Here is a 19,003-nt window from a genome sequence, read left to right as displayed (position 1 = left end):
ACCCCGCCACACACTCCTTCTTCTTCCACACAACTTATTTTAAGGGATAGACTAAGAAATGCAGCCTGAATGGCAAAAAATAGAGGGAGACTTAGAACCCTTTTAACTACTAGGTAATTCTTGCCCTGCATTAAAATCTCTCATTAATGTGGAAGACTGGTTTTTGCTGGCAATCCTCTCAAAAGGTGACTCATTCATGCTGCTTTCACCTCATCAGGGCTGGGAACACATCACCGCCATGCCTGGCTATCAGCATCATCAGATGATAATGTGCGCTGGCTTCGCCCTCTACATTCTTGGACTTAGAGAGAAGGCTCTGTGCTCCCCACACAGATACTAACGGAGGGCAACTTCCACTCAGCTCAAATCTACTCCACTTCAGGCAGCTCAGTGCTTTACCCAGGATAACCTGCCAGAAAATCCCTACAGTGCTTATCTTACCGACATCAGAGAGCTAACAGTTGTGACTCTTTTTGATATAAAGATCCCCCTGTCCTAAAATAGTTAGGTATCTCGCCACTGTTTTATACGAGAATAATTTGTAAATAGATGCTTGGGATTTAGCCATTATCGTATGTGCCTCCCATCCCCACCCAAAAAAAAAGCGAAGTGGGAAACTGAGGTGCTGAGATGGCAGAGTTCTCAGAGCCTAGGTGGGTTTGGGAGCCCGGTGTTCCTTACTATGTGACTCCAGCAAGAAGCTCAAGGGGTGGAGAGAAGAAAAGTGAAAGGCTCAGCTATTAATCCTAAGGGTCTCCTGTAAATACAAGTTCACAATCAACAAAATGGCAACTGGTGACCAGGTCACGGAGAACAGTTCTAAGCACAGAAGAGGCAGAAGTGGATGTAAGAGTAAGAGAAGCATGTGTGCCTCGTTCTCAACACCTTCCTGAATGACTGCTTCCTTTAATTCCTCAACCGAACAATGGAAACTAATCAGACTAAGCTTAGAATACGTGTTTTTTTGTTTTTCAAAGGTTAACTCACAATGTAGTGGTAGGAGCCTACTGATTTTTTTCCCCACTTTTTCTAACATATGATATTAAAATAAGTGGGAGCCCTTGATAAACATGGATTGAATTCCATGGAAGTCACACCACCACACAGCATTCCAGAGAAGGCTGGCATCACAGTTAACTGCATGCCAGGCCAGTTTCCTACTTAGTAGTATTTTTAGCAGGGAATAAGGGAATGAAAAAATTGAAAGGAAAGAAAAATACTTTGTGGTCAAAACATTTTTAATATTTAAAAAAAATTATGAATATTAACAGCAAGAGCAATTCATAAAATATTTTGAGAATTCTTACCACTTGGGCCAGAAATATGGCAGATAAATTATTAAAAAATAAAAAACTTCTTAACAAACATAACCATTTAGGCTTAATTCTCCCCTCTGAGTAGGCCTTATATAAACACCCACACACTTGAACTATTCCCCTTTGTACCTCTGGGTAGGGTGAAGGAACAAAAGTGTAGGAAGTTTTCTTTTGTGGAAAAGTGAGTATGCATAGCCACAGAGTCTGTGGGTTTTGCAGACTGATTGGGTCTAACCCAACAGATCACATCAATTACTTACGGCAGAGTTCCACTGTGAAGACACCTTCATGAAAATTACCCTTCAGCTTTTATTATGACAGTATTTGTGTAACATTATTTTTCCTCTAGTCACAGGGTTCAAGTCTTAAGGTTCAAGTGTTGGTAAATTCTATAGTTCATCTCTCCTTACTTATGAATGTTCGTCTTCCACTCATTTATGATCAGTACTTACAGGAAAGCTGACTTTAACTAAGCATCTTGTTTCCTTGGTGCTATTACCGAAGATGTTCTACGGGAAAGTTTTTAATCTTCCAGATATCTCAGCATATTAAAATCTAATCTAAAATTTGTATAATGTTATTCAACAAAGTTATCCAAAAATTTAATTTAAAAAAATGAATAAAGAAGATTTTTAAAAATTTAGTCTATTCTAACTTTCCATTGGAGATTCTGGGTTTTGTTTCTATTGCTTAACTTATTTGGATGCAACTGATGAGAGACTGACTTATAAAACAAATTTCAGTGTGTGGATTTGTCCATGAAAGAATGTCCAACCTATAGATAAGTCTAAGGGTATTTATTTGAGCCAAATTTTGAGGACACGTTGGAAGCAAAATCTCAACGGATTGAGAACATGCTCCATGGAATGACAGTTTTGCAGCTTGTTTTATACATGAGAATCAAAGGAGAAGACTTAAGGAAGGTGCATAAAATCCATTGGTGGTAGATTAAGGAGGTGGAGAAAGCAAAGCAGGGAAATCTCTAGGATTGGAATATGGAAAAACACATACTTCTTTTACATTGGTGGGTACAGGGTAGTTAATTAACATTTATAGCACATAGAGGTGGTATGTGGGGAACAAGATAACAATGAGGGGTTCTGTGGTCTTGTGCCCCGGTGCCTGTGGTTGTGCCTTCAAGAGGCAGGGAAAGAAAATTACTCCAACGTTTCAAATGTATGATGATACCCTAGAGGCACAAGAACAATAGGCAGAGTTCACTTATGGAAAAGATAGACCTTTGCTAAGGACGCCGTAGGCCTGGGATGTGACTAACTGTCATGGCCTGCCCAGTTAGGAATTTATGATCAGTCTGTCCTGTATGGTTACTTTTGGTCACTGAAGTTGTCAGGCCTGCCATGTGGACCCCCTGAGATTTACTATATAGCCCCTTTTGTTGTTCACAGATTTAAAATAGCAATAGCTTTGAAAGCTTTTCATTAATGTAATTTTTTACAATAAAATTCCTTACAAGGACATGAAAACTATTGAAGAGATACTCTGGGAAACAAAATCACGAAGACTAAAGCAAAATCTATCTGAGCCTAAAGATCAGAAACACATCAGAAGGACCAGCCAAACTCTTGGGTACCCCATTTGGTGTCATTCTTAGTTTGTGTCAGAAGTAAGATTTTGTCCTGACTTGCCCTGACCTCTCAGGGATTTCTCCAGGGTAATGGTTATCAATCCTTACTGCTCCATAGAATCACCTAGAGCTTTCCTTAAAAAATCCTGATGCCTGGATCCTACTTTTAACCACTTAAATGGTCTCTGGGAATAAAGCACAGCATCGGACTTTCTTAAATGCGCCTCAATGATCTTAAATGGGCACCCACTGTTTTAAAGTAAGGGTTTTCAAACTGTGTTCCTTGGCACTCTAGGGTGATTGCTGTAGGGCGAGGTGGCATGTGGGGGCTGCCACTCCTCCAGACCTCAGTCCAGATTCTTCCAAAGCTACCTCTCATTTTATCCTTTAAAGTGTTTCAAATAAAATAAAAGGTCGTTGGGGAAAAAGTGGAAAACACTAGAGAGATATAATAAAGGATGGACTTGATTGAAACAAAGCCCACCTAATTTTATGTGGTGGAAGTTGAGAGTCAGATGGTTGAGATGACTAGCATATCTCTGGAGCAGGAGGTAGGGAGAGATGCGGTGTCTTTCCAGACATTCACTCCAAAGAAGATGGATATTAATCAAACACTGGTTTATAATTGTTTATTTCTTTAACTACTTTACGTCACATACGGCATAAGTGAGATCCACTCATAATTAGCCAATTGTTTAAGGAAGCAAGCCTTTTAAAGACACTGTTTACTACTCTTCATATTTCCTCCCATGACACAAATACCAACAAAACCCCTGGGAGAAATAATCTTGTTTCATTGATTCCATCAGCAACCATTATTATAGCAGAAGCACATTCCTTTATATTTAACCTAGGAATAAAATTTTGTCACAATGCAAATAGTAACCATTTTATATGTTATATCCTCTTCCAAAGGATGCATATGTTTTGAGGTATTGTTCTTAAACAAAATTACTCAATATGACCTGAGTTCAGACTTTCCTTACTTTATCTTATTCCTTGAAATGTTCCAGAGAATGTCATTAGGTAAATTAATTAATGCATTTTCCGCATTTTAATCTGTTTTCATTACAATTTAAAACTTTTAAAGATTTTTCTCTGGCATTGGTGTGGCTGTAGGGTCAGGACATCTGAAACTATAAAAAGATAGCTAGTCATACAGATAAACAGAAATATGTGCTCTAAAATATATCAACATTTAAATTTGGGGACTATTCTAAATCTTTTATGAACTTTATTGCTGAAAATTCCTTCTTTATCAATTGCCATTTTTATCTAAGGAGATAAAACAAGAAGTTGACCTTGTTGATATAGTGAACTAGAAGTATATAGTTTGAGAACAAGTGCCCCAAATATCTAGAAACCAAAGGTGAAAAAACTGCAGCATGGAAAAGAGGCCGGGGGCCCAGGGAGAGGCCAGGAAACCTGGAGATAAACTTCAATTCCCAGAAGTACACTAAGAAGCCACTTGACTAGTAATTCATGTGCTACTGGTTGTTAAGAGTGAGGACAGCAGAGTTGAAAGAAATTCTGAGATGTGCTAATGTAATACTCTGCCTTTAAAAAATGAGTAAACATGCTTTTAACAGCTAAATGAATATTTGAGAATTCACCAACATGATGCAACATTTTATGTGGTGGAAGTTAAGAGTCAGATAATTTCAGGTCCAAATTTAGGCTCTATCTCTTATCTGAGGCTTAAACTTAATCTTTTTTAATTTTAGCGCTATTCATAAAATAGAAACAGAATAGAAAAAATATAAAAATAAAAAGTACTTCTTTCCAGTATACTTGTGAATTTTAAATATAAATCATATGTAAAGTATCCAGCATATAATAAGTTGTTATAAACATTAATTCTGCCTTTTCCTTTTTAGTGGGAGAACAAAATTTAGAATAGGATCTCTCTTACAGCTAGACAAGTGTTCTTTCTGCATAACTCAATTCTAACAAACAACTGAACATTGAAAATATTATTTGAAGCTGCCTAAAAGCAGATTTCCTTCCAGACTCAAATATGACATTTTTATATTTGTAATAATGATGTCCCAACCCCCTCCAAAGAGATTAAATAACCTAGTGCTCTTGATTCAGATTTAATTTTTTTAGTAAACAATATTTCACAGGTGGTACTGTATTCTTACTTACTCTTGCATTGCATCATTGGGAGGCACATAATACCCAGTTGTCCCATGTTTAGGGATGCTAAGATAGATGAGTGGTTGCAAGTTTTGTGGTCTTCCCCTCATCATGCTTTCACCTAGAAGTTTAGAATTAATCATTTATTGTTTAGATCTATTATGTCATTAGGGGTTTCAAAATGGTTATTTTCTAATTCTGAAAAGCTCTTCAAAGAATAAAATAAGAATTAGTAAAGCAGAGAGGTATAAAATTGATATGCATAAAGCAATAGCATTTTATGTACCCAAATAACATCACTTAAAAGACATAATGGAAAAAAATAAACCATTCGTCATAGCAGCAAAGAATACCAGAAATACACAAAACTTACAAAACTTATGTGACAAAAGGTAGCCTTTAACAAATGGAAAATAAATGGAAAGGCACCTATGTCCTTAGATAAGTTGATAACAACAAACTGAGGTATCTGATTCAGTAGATCTAGGATAGGGCCTAATATTCTGACTTTGTTCTAGCTTTATGCTTTAGAGCAGCTGTTCTCAAGATGTGATCCCTGGACCAACAGCATCAGCATTATCTGAGAACTTGTTAGAAATGCAAATTCTCTTGCCTTACCCCAGACCTACCAAATTAGACGCTCTAGGATGGAGCTCAGCAAGCCCTCAGGATGATTCTGACTTGAGCTAAAGTTTGAGAACCACTGTGCTAGTGCTTCTCAAAGTTGCATAAGAATCACCTAATATCTTGTTAAACTGGCTTCAACAGGTCTGGAATAGGGTCTGATTATGCATTTCTAACAAGTTCCCTTGTGATGCTGATGCTCTGAAGACAACACTCGGAGGGGCGAGACTGAAAGGCCAATCTGTTTCTAATTTACACAAGGCCAACCAATCCTATTCCCTCCACTCCATTTTTCTTAGGCATTAATAACAAATAATAGGTCACTTCTCTCAGTAGTATATTTCTTTTAAACAGAATTTAATCCACAGCAGAGTGTTCCTTTCGAACCAAATTTAACCAGAAATAATTAAAAATTAATCTCAGGCTTTGGTGAAATATTTTGGAGAGGAATCTATTCAGCACCTATCAAATCATGCTATAGAGGATATAGGACTAACTGGAACCTAAAGGGGAAAAAATTATAAAGGAAAGCCTGTGCATATAAAGAATCTGTATATAAATCTATGTATAAATCCAATTTGACTCTAATTTCTCTCTTTTCTTAAGTCTGATTATCATGTATTAGTGTTCAGGCTATCTATTGTTTCATAGTGCCCCAAAATTTGGTGGCTTAAAACAACAAACATTTATTTAAGCTCATGATTTCCTGGGTCAGGGATTTGGACAGGACATAGTAGGGAATGCTCTATAATGTCTTCAGCCTCAGATGGTGTGGCTCAAATCTAGAAGGCTGGAATTGCTTCACTAGGACCATAGTTCTGGGGTCTCTTTTCTGGCTCTTGGTTGGGTCTCTGGTTCTTCTTCATGTCAGATCTACTGAGGCCGGAATGTCCAAATGGCTTCTTTATTTACATGTTGGGCACCTAAGCTGGAATGACTGGAACAGTTGAGGTTGTCCAAGTCTCTCCTTTCCTTTCCTCTCTTTTTTTGTCCTTTTCTCTTCCCTTCTTCAGAGCTTTGTGGATCTCAGGATAACTAGAATTCTTACATGGGAGCTGGCTTCCACCAGGTTAAGCATTGTAAGAGCCCAAGGCATAGGCTGTAACACTCCTACAATCTGGCTTCACTTCTGCTACATTCTATAGGTTTATTAAGGAAAGATTCGAGAAGAAAATGAGACTCTATCTCTCATTTGGAGCCATTGAGCCATATTTAATTCACTATGGTTAGGTTTTATTAAAGTGAAATCCAGATATACTAAAGATGCACCAAAGTTGGTTTGTCTAGAATCAATGTAAATGCAAAATAAACAAACAAACAAATAAACAAATAACAACAACAACAAAAAACCCCACTAGCTGTAAAGCCTTCTTTGAAAGTTCATACTGGCTCAAGAGAGCCCATGGTTAGCATCCCTTTCTAAATCTGCATTCAGTGACATCACCTTAGTAGCTTGAAATTACATCATAGAATCGGCATACACTTCAAATCAGGACTTTTTTTTTTTTCCTGAGAACCAGTTGTTAAACATTTATCACACCGTTATTTGAAATGCAAATATTTCAAAACTGCAACTTCACAGCCCCCATCTTCCACCCTCACACACGCACACACGCACACATACACACGCACGCACACGCACACACACACACACACACACACACGCCTTCCCTTGCACCTCCAAATTACCAAGGATATGTTCCAGGCTTATACCTACAGGGTGCTTTCTCCAATTTGAGACAATGTTCCATGGTGATGAGTTCATTCCCAGGATTCTCCAGCTAAGAGACAAGGACTCTCAGTGACATAAGGTGTGAGCCACAGCATAACACATGTGCTTTTTCCTTAAATATCAGTCCCACTCAGAGATTTAGGGGGAATTAAAATATATCTATATCCATATCTATATCTATCTACATGTATTATAGACATTTAAACTAATGTGAATATATTACATAGGAGAATGAAAAATTTGCATTATTTCTGATAAACATAGAACTGCCAAACAGTTTTACACTGGCACTGCTTTGGACAGTTGCCCCAGACTCCAGTCAGAACCAACTTACCCATTCAGCTCAGTAGGCATTGTGCCCAGGGCCCACGATACTTGCAGGGGCCCACATAACTGTTTTTACTTTCTTTTAAAGTTAGAAGAAAATAATTGAACTTTGGGGTTGAAAAAAATATACAAGATTAATATATTTGTCTTTATATCAATACAGCCATTAATATATGTGTGTGTACTTTAATGTAGAAAGGGGTCCATGAAGGCAAAAATGCCTAGAGCACACAAAAGTCATAACACAGCCCTGCCTGCAGGGGCGTACTTTCATTGAACACTGGAAAAGGGAAAAGCTCTGAATTCTAGGCATTACATCCTTTTGATGCATTATATTTGAGAACCAATGTCTTCAGTTTCTGAATTTCAAATGGTAGAATTTTATATGTCCTTGAAAGGCAGTAGGATAGATTTCCAGGACAAGGCTTTCTGCTGACTAAGAGTACCTGGCTCACTCGCAAGGTGCTACTTCTGCCCCCGGATACCATGACCAATATGTACATAGAGTGGTATGAGTCTTGCTGTCAAATCATAAAATTTTAGAACTTGAAGACACTGAACCCAACCACCAACCAATGCAAGGGCACCTTTGTCACCATCCTTGACCAATCACTCAGCCTCAGTCTGAGCACATCCTGACATTGTCCGCTTTGGGGAACTGCAAAATTGCTTCCCTGTGTTAATGTATTATAAAGAAACACTGAATGTGGGAAAACACAGAGGTACCCAGGTTGCTGTTGATGCAGTAGGAAGATATCAGAATGAGTGTATTTCTGGACACCGTGAATCAGTGACAGCAGGTGCGCTACACATTGTGGGCAGTACCCACAAGGACCATTGCAGTTTCGTCGTCCTCAGGGCTGAGTTCCAGTCCATCCTCCACCACCCTATGGAGGGTGCTGTAGTGTTGCTGGCTTTGGTGGAAAGAATGCAGCTGTGAAGCAGCCTCCCAGGCTGCAAAAGTAGGCATGGGGAAGACATCTGGCCTCTTATTTTCAAAAAAACATTTCAGATTTCTCTCACTCAACTTGTTGGCATAGTCCAGGAACACTTTTTCCAACTGCTCCTTCTCCTTTTGGGCATATGTCTTCCAAAAACTCATCTGAAGGTAGCTTACTTTAGATCGGCAGCGAGCATAACAAGTGGTGAGCAGAGAGAAAAAAGATGCTGAACAAATCAGGCACCATCCTAGAATCTTAGAAAGAAAGAAATATTGAGGACGTGTAAAAGCAAAGCCACTTCCCATGGATCTGGGGAGAGGTTATTGGGAAGTATATGGCTACATCACCACCACAGTCAGTTGAAATTCTTCATCTTAATTTTCTAATGACACATTTTTAATAGTCAAGATAAAGTTAGAGTTTACCTAATTATTCTCTATCCTGCCCACCATTTCTGGTATGCAAAGAAATAACTGGAAGGCAGGCAAATTGAAAAAACAAAAAGTATAGATTATCCAAGAATCAGATAAACCAAGACCTCAAATAGTATTAGCTACTAGAGGAAAGAATTATAAACATGATCATTTGAGCAAATGACCAGTTCCTTAGCCAGGTATTTTCAGGCATTGATAAATGCATATACGTGGTTAGTGACTGATTTTTTCCCATGTTCTATTGTTTGCAGGGAACAGCAACCCTCTTTGAGAGAAATATCATTACTTATTATCCATGATAAAGCAAGACAAACATAATACAATAAGGAAACTGAAACTATAAGAATTGAAAGCCTGCATAAAAGATGAGAAAAAAAATCACAGTCATTTCAAATTGTCAGGATTATTGATTCTGAATTTAAAAATTAGAAAAAATAAATTTCTCTCTGAATATGAACTGGTTCAGCTGGGTTTTTTTCTGAATATTAAAAATGGAAGTCTAAATAACTTATCTTCTAAACTTTTGTTGTTTTAATTGTGTTTTTCACAATTGGAATTAATTTCATATTTAGACAACTAACAAGGGTCTTTCAAAGTTTCTCTTGACATTTCAGTGAAATTACCCTTAGTATTTCTCAGCAGACAGGCTTACTTGATAATAGAAACAAAAAATCTGCAAATAAATCCATTCAGACAGTGACAGACCCACAAATTACTCCAATACTTTAAACCAGTGGTTCCCACACTCTGGCTCAGACAAGAGCGTCATTGTAAAGGTCTCAGACATCACATGAATGTTAACTCTGGATTGGCACTGGTTGGGTTTAAATATGAGCTTTCCCCTTACTATGGGTGTTCTCTGTGCCTCAGTTTCCTCAATCATAAAAATGGGGCTTACCTACCTCAGAGAGTAATTTGGGGGATTAAAATGACATGATATAGACATCCAGGTGCATTCAGTAAGTATTAGCTGTTGTCACATGGTGTTATTTTTCAAATGTATATAGGTGTATGTAAAAGCATTACTGAACTCACGTATCTTTCTGTCATTATGATTAATGAAAGAGGCACAGTTACCATTGTTTGAAAATCCTCATATTTACCTTGAATCATTTGCGATTGGCTACCTCAGAGCTTCCTCTTTTCTTTATCCTCTTCCTCCCTTGTTCCCCACAGCTAGGCCTCCTGTGGGCCAGTAGGCCATCTCACCTCAGTACCTGAGCCAATTCTGTTTGAGTTATACACTATTTGATGAGCTTCAGACTCCCCTCCCTCCATTGCATGATCTTAGCATTGCCTTGCTCTCCTGAGCCCTCTTGTTCTTCCCCAGTTCGTAGTGTTCAGCATGTAACCAGACATGGTAGATACTCCCACCCCAGCCCTCAGTAGTGTTCCATTCTGCATGAGCCTCTTCCTCAGACCCTGGCATTTTTCTCATCAATTTAGAACACATACTACTGTGTGCCAGAAGCTTTATGCCATTTATGTTCGCTATCTATATACCTTCCAGCAACCCTCCAAGGTAGGTGTTATTACCCCCAACTAGAGGAAATAGGGGCTCAGAGAGGTCAAACCACTAGCTCTAGGTCATATAGCTGGTCAGTGGTAGAGTCAAGACTCAAACCCAAGCCTAGCCAACTCCAAGGCCAAGCTCTTTTCACTACTACTACACTCTACCTCTCTTAAGAGTAGAGCATCACCCAGCTGGATTTCTTGTTTCTCTGCCCCTCCCATGGATGGGGCACGTTTTCCACCCCCAGTCACATACCCAAATATTAGTTTAGACTGTTTGTTGCTCCTGCCTGCGTGAACCACTGTGGTCAGCACCTGCTATTGTTACAGGTCTTCTTGTTCACATCTCTCACACGTCTTCCCCTAAGAATCAGCCCCAGGTCCTTCTCAAACTGCTGAAAAGCAAACAGGTCAGTGTGCCCAGGCTAAGCTATGACAGCACATGCATGATTTCCTTATGTCGGTGTTTAGAGAAGAAAAGCTCACACAGTGATAAGCGTTTGGATTTGGCACTAACTGAATGGAGCCTGGTGCCTGGGGACATGAATGATAAATCACTCATTGTGTCGTAACGTTCATAATTAATACCTTCCTTCAACAAAAGAAGGAGTACGTCTGGGAGCCTGGCATGTTTGCTTTGTGTGTTAAACAAAAGACTTTGTAATATTTTTAGGTTTATCAGTTTATCAAAAATGTATGACTATACTGACAACCAGCTTAGAAATGTATGATTTTAGAAACAGACTTTGCCTTGATGTGTTGTTGTTAAGATAAGTCCTTGTTGAAAAGTAAAATTATACTATTTTCAGTGCATTTATTCTGAAACAAATAGTATTCCTGACCAACTGGGGATCTGTTTATCCACTCTCATTGCTTGCTTTGGTTTTGGAAATGAAATCCCTACTACTTACAAGTAGAAATTCAGTCTTTTCTTGAGGCCAGGGCAAGGCTTCACATCTGGATTTGTGCTCTTGTACCTGGAAGGATGACAAGCTACTTCCCTTCATCAATTAGGTAAAGCTATGATTTCCTTCTGTTAAATAAAACAATGCCCCAAATCTTCGGCTTCTAAAGTAATGTAAGAACTTCTTTAGCTGTGCAGCACAAAGAGCATAATGCATAACCTCCCTAGAGAGAGGATCACTTTTCACCAAGGCTATTTAAAGACTGTCAATTCCTACCTAATATAGGAAACTCTTCTCAATCCTGATAATATTTATACATAGAGATAGTAATTGCCAGAAGTCATTCAGAGGAATTTCTATATTAATTATAACACATGAAACTTTGCAAAGTATTAGTTCATTTGGGTCAGCTGTATTTTAAGAGATGAATGCTATGTGTGTGTGTGTTTTTCTGAGAAATCAATTTGAAAATAAACCATTGATACAAGGCAGTCATTTCTAATAACAGCTCTGCCCTTAACACTCAATTATGAGTTAGTGTTATGCATTATTTATAAAGTCAACTCATAGAGATTGTTTTAAAGTACGTAAGTATTTACATATACATAGCCCAGAGGATATTTTCTTTTCAGAAATGGAAAAGACAATTCAATCATCAATTTTACTGAGCCATCCACCCTCTAAAAAGCTTTTCCTGAGATTGTCTTGAGACTACATCTGTTCCAATTTCCATGTATCAAAATGTTCTAGCAAGATTCAGACAGCCTTGGCTAAAAAGAGAACAGAGAGAATACTGCAAGCTGCAAGGAAAAGGCGAGTCTTTTTTTTTTTACCTGAGACTGGGCTTGCAGGGACAGTTTCAGTTCTTCGGTGTCCATGGGTGTCATGCTGGTTTTGCCACATGATACTTTGTAAAGTTCTTCCCAGCATTCTTTGGGCTTGCCCTCACAGATCAGTCCCAGGAGTCTTGAACTTTTCGTCCCGCTCATGGCACATTCATAAAAAGTCCCATTGAGCAAAGCCACAGACAGCCACATCACTGGAGCCACCAGTGAACTCAGAGTGATCTGGCCAAGGACATAGAAGAAGCGGCAGCTGTGGCCCCTGGGGAAGATTTTCCTGGGATTCACGCAGCAGCCTGTGAAGAGTCTCCACGACCTGCCGTTCAGAAAGAATCCCAGGATTAGTAACACCCAAGCGGGAGCAAAAAGGAAAACCAGCCCGTAGACCACATTCTCAGTGCTGCAGGGGCACTTAAATGCCACAAGGGAAAAGAGACGCTCACTTCCCAGGGTCAGCAGAGCCAAGAAGCTGTAGCCAATAACAGTTTTCTGGTTGAGGATAGATTTTAAAATCCCGTGAAAAGCATCCATGTTGGAGATAAAGAGGGAAAATGCTTTGCCTTATTTATTGGCAGAACAGCTATGGCTGTGGCCAAGGGTGGAGCTCTTCCTTCATTAGAAAAACAGTCCTCCTTCTCAGACTGAATTTGGCCAGATAAGGAAACAATGTCATTCCCTTGGAATGAGTCTTTCTCAATTGTGTTTAGATAATGCCTCCTACTGCTGGGTTTTGGGTCATGGAAATAAAGCCAAAACACTGAGAATTAAGAGTGAATTCAAAGTGCCCGGGCTCCATTTTATGTTATTTTTGCTTAGATTGAGAATTTGAAAGAAATTCTCTCTCTTACAAATAAAAGCCTAGGAATTTTCCAGCCTGAAGAATCAATGTTAGCAGAAATGGGTTTCAGCCAATTGGTTGAGAGCCAGATCATTCTCCAAGCCTGGAGTTTCATGATGATTTTTTCTCTTGCTGCTTGACTTAAAATCTGGGAGATTCATTTTATATCCTTTTAAGCTGGCTGGTGTCAGAGACTTCAACCAAATTTTAGGATCCGGGCTATTTGAATTTATATGAAAAATTTAGGGAGCATTTGACTTTTGAATAAAAGACAAAATGAGAAGAGTCCTCATCATTTCTTTCTTAGGCTATCACAGTAACCTCTTGATTGTTATCTCTGTGTTTGACCTCATGCCTACCCACCCCCCCGCCAACCCAAAAACCATCCTCCATGATGACAGGAAGGAGATCCCTCTAAAACAGAAGTTTAATTCTGCTTTAGCTTACTCATGGCTTCGGGCACCCCCACTGCCCACAAGCTGATAACTGCCAACCTCCCATGAACCTTATGGTGTTTCATGCCCATGATATGTTCTACCCAGAATATCACCACCACCACCTCCCCTCACCCCCACTTTGTTCACCTGAAAAACTCTCACTCAATATTCATGAACAAGGTAGAATTTTCTTTCTTTGCGATTTTTTCCGGAATTACTTCCTATAATACGTAACATTGTACTTGTAGGACTTAATCTTACTGTCACACTTATTTAATACCTATAACTCCTTTTCAGCTATGAGTTCTTATAAAACAGGAATTACATTTTATTAACTTTTGTATTCTGAGCCTAAACATGATGTCAAACACAGTATAGATGCTCATTCAATAATTTGTTTTTCAAATAGTTATTGAACTCCTACTGTGTGCCAGGCGCTATACTAGACAGACAGTGCTCATGGAGTACCTATTGAATGAATGAATGAATGAATGAATGAAGAACCTTTTAGTACTTCTAGTTAGAAACAATTTAAGGTAATTGTTTCCATTTATCTGGTGTTAATTTAAAAAAAATGAATTAAGGCACTTGAAAGGTGACAACATAACAAGCCGATAAATATTCATTAATAAACTTCAAATTCCAGGCTGTGTGTTTTGTGAAAAGAGTGCCTTGGATCAGTAATCAAGGAACTAAGTTATAGTATAGCCTCGGCCATGTCATTTTACTTCTCTGAACCCCAGTTTGCTTTCTTCCATTTTTACATTGTAAAAATGTTTAAGCCTCTTAAACAGGAGACCTTTGAGAAGTTATTTTATAACTCATTTACGTGCCTCCCAACACTACCCCTTGTTCCTTCTCAGAGACTTTTTAGCTTTCGCAATATGACTGCCTCCACTTCCCAAAACACGCTCTTGGGTCTAATGTTCCCATAGCTTCCTTTGCTCTACCACACTCCTATTGTGGCAGATGTGTCCTGGGTCCCTTCTAATTCAAGATTTTATCTTTTACTAGGCTCAATGTGACAAATATACTAATCTATTGATGATTAGTAATATTTTAATTTCCTATCCTTCTAAAGGATATTTATTTTAAAAAATTTATTTTTGGAAATAATGCTTAACTCTGTTTCATAAGCCATCCTTTTCCCGTAAAAAACTCGTCCCTTAAGATGTCCAAATAAAAGTTTAATAATAAAAGATGTTCCATAAAACTAAAAGTGTTTAAAAATAAATGCGCATTTCAAAGCTAAGCGTGAATCTGGACTTCACGACTACAAACTCCATATACTTAACCATTGTGCTGCACTGCCCGGAACAGGGTATTTGGGTGCCTTATTCATAGATATTTGTTCTAGGCCAAGTTTCACTAAATTTTCCTCCTCTTTGTTAGGTTGCTTTCAAGATGTATTTGGGAATTACACCAAGTGTGACCTGTAACAATGCAAGCAAAAATGAATTTTCCCTGATTCTAGACAAGAATCCTCTGGCAGAGTTTGTGGAAGAGCTCCCCGCTGGGCGATCCTCTCTGTGCTACTGCAATTTACTCTGTGGGATTATCAGAGGTGCCCTGGAAATGGTAAAACACATACTTGCTGGGTATATTTGTTATCTAGTGCTGGGTAACAAATTACCCGAGAATATAGCGGCTTAAAACAACAAATGTTTATGATCTCACACAGTTTCTAAAGATCAGAAATCTGGGAGCAGCTTAGTTGGGCGGTTGTGGCTCAGAGCTTTTCATAGCTTAATAAACATGCAGTCAAATTGCTGGTTAAGGGTGACAGCCTCTGAAGATTTGACTTAGGCTAGAGAATCTACTTCCAAGCTAGCTCAGTGGCCTCAGTGCCTTGCTGGCAGTTAGCCAGAGGCTTCATGAAGCTCCTCGCTACATAGGCCTCACTGTAGATCTAATTACAACAGGTGTTGCCAATCCTGGTGCAAAGTGGGAGGGGACTACGTGAGGGTGCAAATAACAGAAGGTGGGGATCATTGTGGGCCATTTTGGAATCTGGCTTCCATACCTGAATTATTTATTGATTTAACTAAGACAATATTAGCATCTGCTGAGTCAGGCACTGAACTTAGAGATGAACAAGACACAGTTGCTGCCCTTTAAGAATCTTCTGCAGAGAAATCAGATGTGTAAAGAAGTGTTACTAAGGGCTATGGGTGGACCTGGGTTGGGTTGGGAGGGGTCAGGGGGCAGGGAAGACTTCCTAGAGAAACTCTGACCTGGCATTTGATGGGTTAATAAGAGTTAAGTGAAGGCCACGTAAGAGGTAAGGGGAGCAGAGGAAAATAATATTCCAGGTAAAAGAAGCAGCATGTCCAAAGGCAGAAAAAGAACGTTTCACTCAAGGAACAAGGAACTTGAATTAGTTCAGTATGACTGACATGTAGATTGAAAGAGGGATTGTCGTGAGAAAGGAGATTTAAATATTTTACAGAGGCCTGATTTTAAAAAGGGGGGGGGGATTCATATGACAAGTTGGAATTCGGATTTTTATATTGAAACAACAGGGACCCATTATTAGTTTATAAACAGGGTAATGATATTTTAAAATTTGTGTCAGGAATTTCACTCCTTTGTCAACAAAGTGAAAGTATACTGGAGGGGACAATGCTGGAGGGAGGAGGAGAACAGTTAGGAAGTTAATGATGGTGACCTCAAGAAAAACAAACAAACAAACAAACAAAAACCAGAAAAAGCCCTGACACAAGGAGTGGAGAGAAAAAGACCCAGTTGAGTAACTTTAAGAAGGTAGAACAAATTTAAGACTAGATTATCAGTTGACTGAAAGGGACAAGATTGCGAAAAAGATTAAAGATTTATTTTTAGGTTTCTGAGCAACCCGTAGAAATAGTTGGACTATTACCCATGAGCAAAACCAGCAGGAGGACATTTGGGGTTGGGAGAGACAAAGTGAGGAGTTCAGATTGGAAGCTGCTGGTACTGAGCTGTGTAATACACGCATACACATGATGATATCCGCTAAGCAGTTGTTACATGTGTCTGGAAGTCACAGAGAAAGGCGGACTGAAAAGGCACTGGAACTCTCAAAGAATGTCTAGAGAGAGTGTAGAGTAAGGAGAAAAAGAAGTCACACGTGGAACTCTAGGAAGCAAACAAATATAATAAGTTAAACAGAGAATATAAAAACTGCAAAGGATCCCAAGAAGGAGCAATCAGATGTAGGAAAAATACCAGGAAAGAAGGGAGTCATAGAAACAAGGGAGTATTTCGAAAAAAGCGAATGACTGACAAGATCAAGTACAGCAGAGACTAAGTAAAACAAGACCTGAAAGATATTCACATTTAGGGATCAAAAGATCAGGAAGGACCTTGATAAAGCTGTTTTGGGAAAGTGAAGGGAGAAGACAGTCTGTCAAAGACTGACTGATGCACCAAAAGCATCTTGGGCAGAGGTCATAATCAAGTCTCATTTTTTCAGAAGCTTAGCTATTTTGAAAAATGGGACCAGATAGTAACCAAAGGCTAGACACTTGTTGACCTATCCAATGATGAGGCACGCATATAATATTCAATTATTGGTGATAATTATTGGACAGATACAACAGGTAATCCAAATGAGTAAAACAATAGAAATAATGTTTATTTACACAGATCTTCCATGTCCTACCATTTTTTAAGGCATGTCCTACAATTAATGGCCATGAAATCAAGAAAGAGGAAGGGAAGAATTCTGGGAGTTTATGGGATGAAACATAAAACCAAGTTAAAAATGGGGAAAAAAGTATCCATCTTTCATTGATAACAATTGATTATATATGCTGAATGACAAATAGATATCAGACCTCACGTGGCCCCAAATATCCAGATAGCTTCAATGTGGTCATCTTGTTATTTTAATTGATTTTATGTTAAATTTTGATAAAGACAAAAAAGATCTTATCGGGGAAAAAATGAGGGTGAATTTATCTCCTATATTTCCGAGTGCAGACTATATCCTTCTGTTGGGTGTTAGGCATCACAAAGCATGTTTTTTTGCACCATGTATGAGCCAGATAACTTGGCGAACCAAAGTTTATGGTTTAACGAATCCAGGCTGGGTGGTCAAGGAAACCTTAGTGAGAGAGGAGAATGAGTCAGATAAGAGTCAATAAATATTAATTAATTGCCTACCAGACCCAAGTTTTTCCACTTATTATTTGCTTTTATTAGGTGCTTTTGCTTATTTATCTTATTCACTCTAAAGACTTAAAATAGCTGAACAGTATTCTATTAAGGGTCGGTCAGCAATATCATGCTGCTCTTATGTAAATACATTTTAATGAATAGAGAAGTAAGCCCTTAGGGCTTACTTCAATGTCTGGGAAATGGGATATGCTTTACAGAGGAAAAGAAGGCCTGGGTATCAAATATTCATGTCTGTAATTTCAATCTTTAATTTTATATTCATAATTTATTTAGTTGATACTTTTTCAAACATCTCAAAGCCATAAGTGGTTGCTAAATGTTTGTTGTTAGGACAAGTGATTATGTTATTTAGCTAATGACAGAATGATTTATGGCAAGTCCTTTATGAATTCATTTATCCTTAGAAGTGCTGCTTGCAAGGCAAATCGAGTGAAGACTATCTTTGAGTTGGGAATTTGTGTTCTTCTTGAGATGGATCTATAGTTCAGTCCTGTGAGCAAAACTTGGCATGGGCCCACATCTCTAGGCTTGCCCCAGTGTTGTCCAAGTTGGGCCTGGCCTTGAGCACCCTTTTCTTTGCAGACTTGTATTGCAGAGCTGACAAAGAGCCAGACTGTCTCTGAAGGACTCACAGTAAAAGGCTCTTCGTCCATAAAACAAGCTCTTTTTATTATTCCATAAGGAAAGTCAGCACTTTATGAGATAAATAAAGCTGGAAAAAGAGACAGAAAAATGTAGCGAGTTTTTTTTTTTTTTTTAACCTGAATGACGTTGGCCTGTATTTTTTTTCTTTCCTAGGTTCATTTGGCTGCTGATGTTACATTCTTGCAAGACAGACTAAAAGGTGACAGGGTGACAGAAATAGGGATAACATTTCTAAAGAAACACGATGAGAAAAAACACAGACGGAAAAAATGAAGAAAATGCCACTGGCTGGCTAGTTGAGGAGTTAGTTTAGCTAAATATATATAACCATTGAAATTTTGAGTTGCTTAATAGCATGGCCTTTAAAAAGCTTATAAATCAGCCAGAAATTTGAAATACAAGTACTAGGATACAAAGCTGGGTTTTTCCCCCCCCCTTTTGCTTATAAATCACACATTTTCAATCTCATGTCAAGATTTCTATTAAAAAGAACTCCTTATAAGATAGCAAGCATGAATTGCACATATTACATAGTCCAGCCTAAGAGGTCTATTCATTTCACTTA

At 38.5% G+C, this 19,003-nt stretch overlaps 2 protein-coding genes across 2 annotated transcripts in view; one reads left to right on the top strand and one right to left on the bottom strand.

Moving 5' to 3' along the window:
• The window catches only part of TRAPPC3L (trafficking protein particle complex 3 like), a 34,047-nt gene extending 15,336 nt beyond the window's left edge, over positions 1-18,711 (top strand). Inside the window, exons 4-5 of the mRNA XM_006926105.3 lie at positions 15,025-15,210; positions 18,592-18,711. Of these exons, the coding sequence (XP_006926167.1) occupies positions 15,025-15,210; positions 18,592-18,711 (306 nt within the window). The remainder of the gene's footprint in view (positions 1-15,024; positions 15,211-18,591) is intronic.
• On the bottom strand, positions 8,498-12,904 carry CALHM5 (calcium homeostasis modulator family member 5). The gene is made up of 2 exons (XM_006926104.3): positions 12,349-12,904; positions 8,498-8,918 (listed from the first exon to the last, which is right to left on the bottom strand). The coding sequence occupies exons 1-2, from the start codon at positions 12,886-12,888 to the stop codon at positions 8,529-8,531; spliced, it is 930 nt and encodes a 309-aa protein (XP_006926166.1). The 5' UTR covers positions 12,889-12,904; the 3' UTR covers positions 8,498-8,528.
• Positions 18,712-19,003: the final 292 nt, after the last annotated feature.

This window comes from Pteropus alecto, unplaced genomic scaffold (genome assembly GCF_000325575.1).
Source record: "Pteropus alecto unplaced genomic scaffold, ASM32557v1 scaffold79, whole genome shotgun sequence".
In the NCBI taxonomy this organism is placed as follows: domain Eukaryota; kingdom Metazoa; phylum Chordata; class Mammalia; order Chiroptera; family Pteropodidae; genus Pteropus; species Pteropus alecto.
This window is presented reverse-complemented; position numbering and strand designations above follow the sequence as displayed.

Coding starts and splice junctions, on each gene's coding strand:
- CALHM5 (XM_006926104.3), bottom strand. CDS start 12,888: ATGGATGCTTTTCACGGGATTTTAAAATCTATCCTCAACCAGAAAACT. Junction 8,919..12,348: donor CCCTGCAAGCCCAGTCTCAG/GTAAAAAAAAAA, acceptor TTTCTTTCTAAG/ATTCTAGGATGGTGCCTGAT.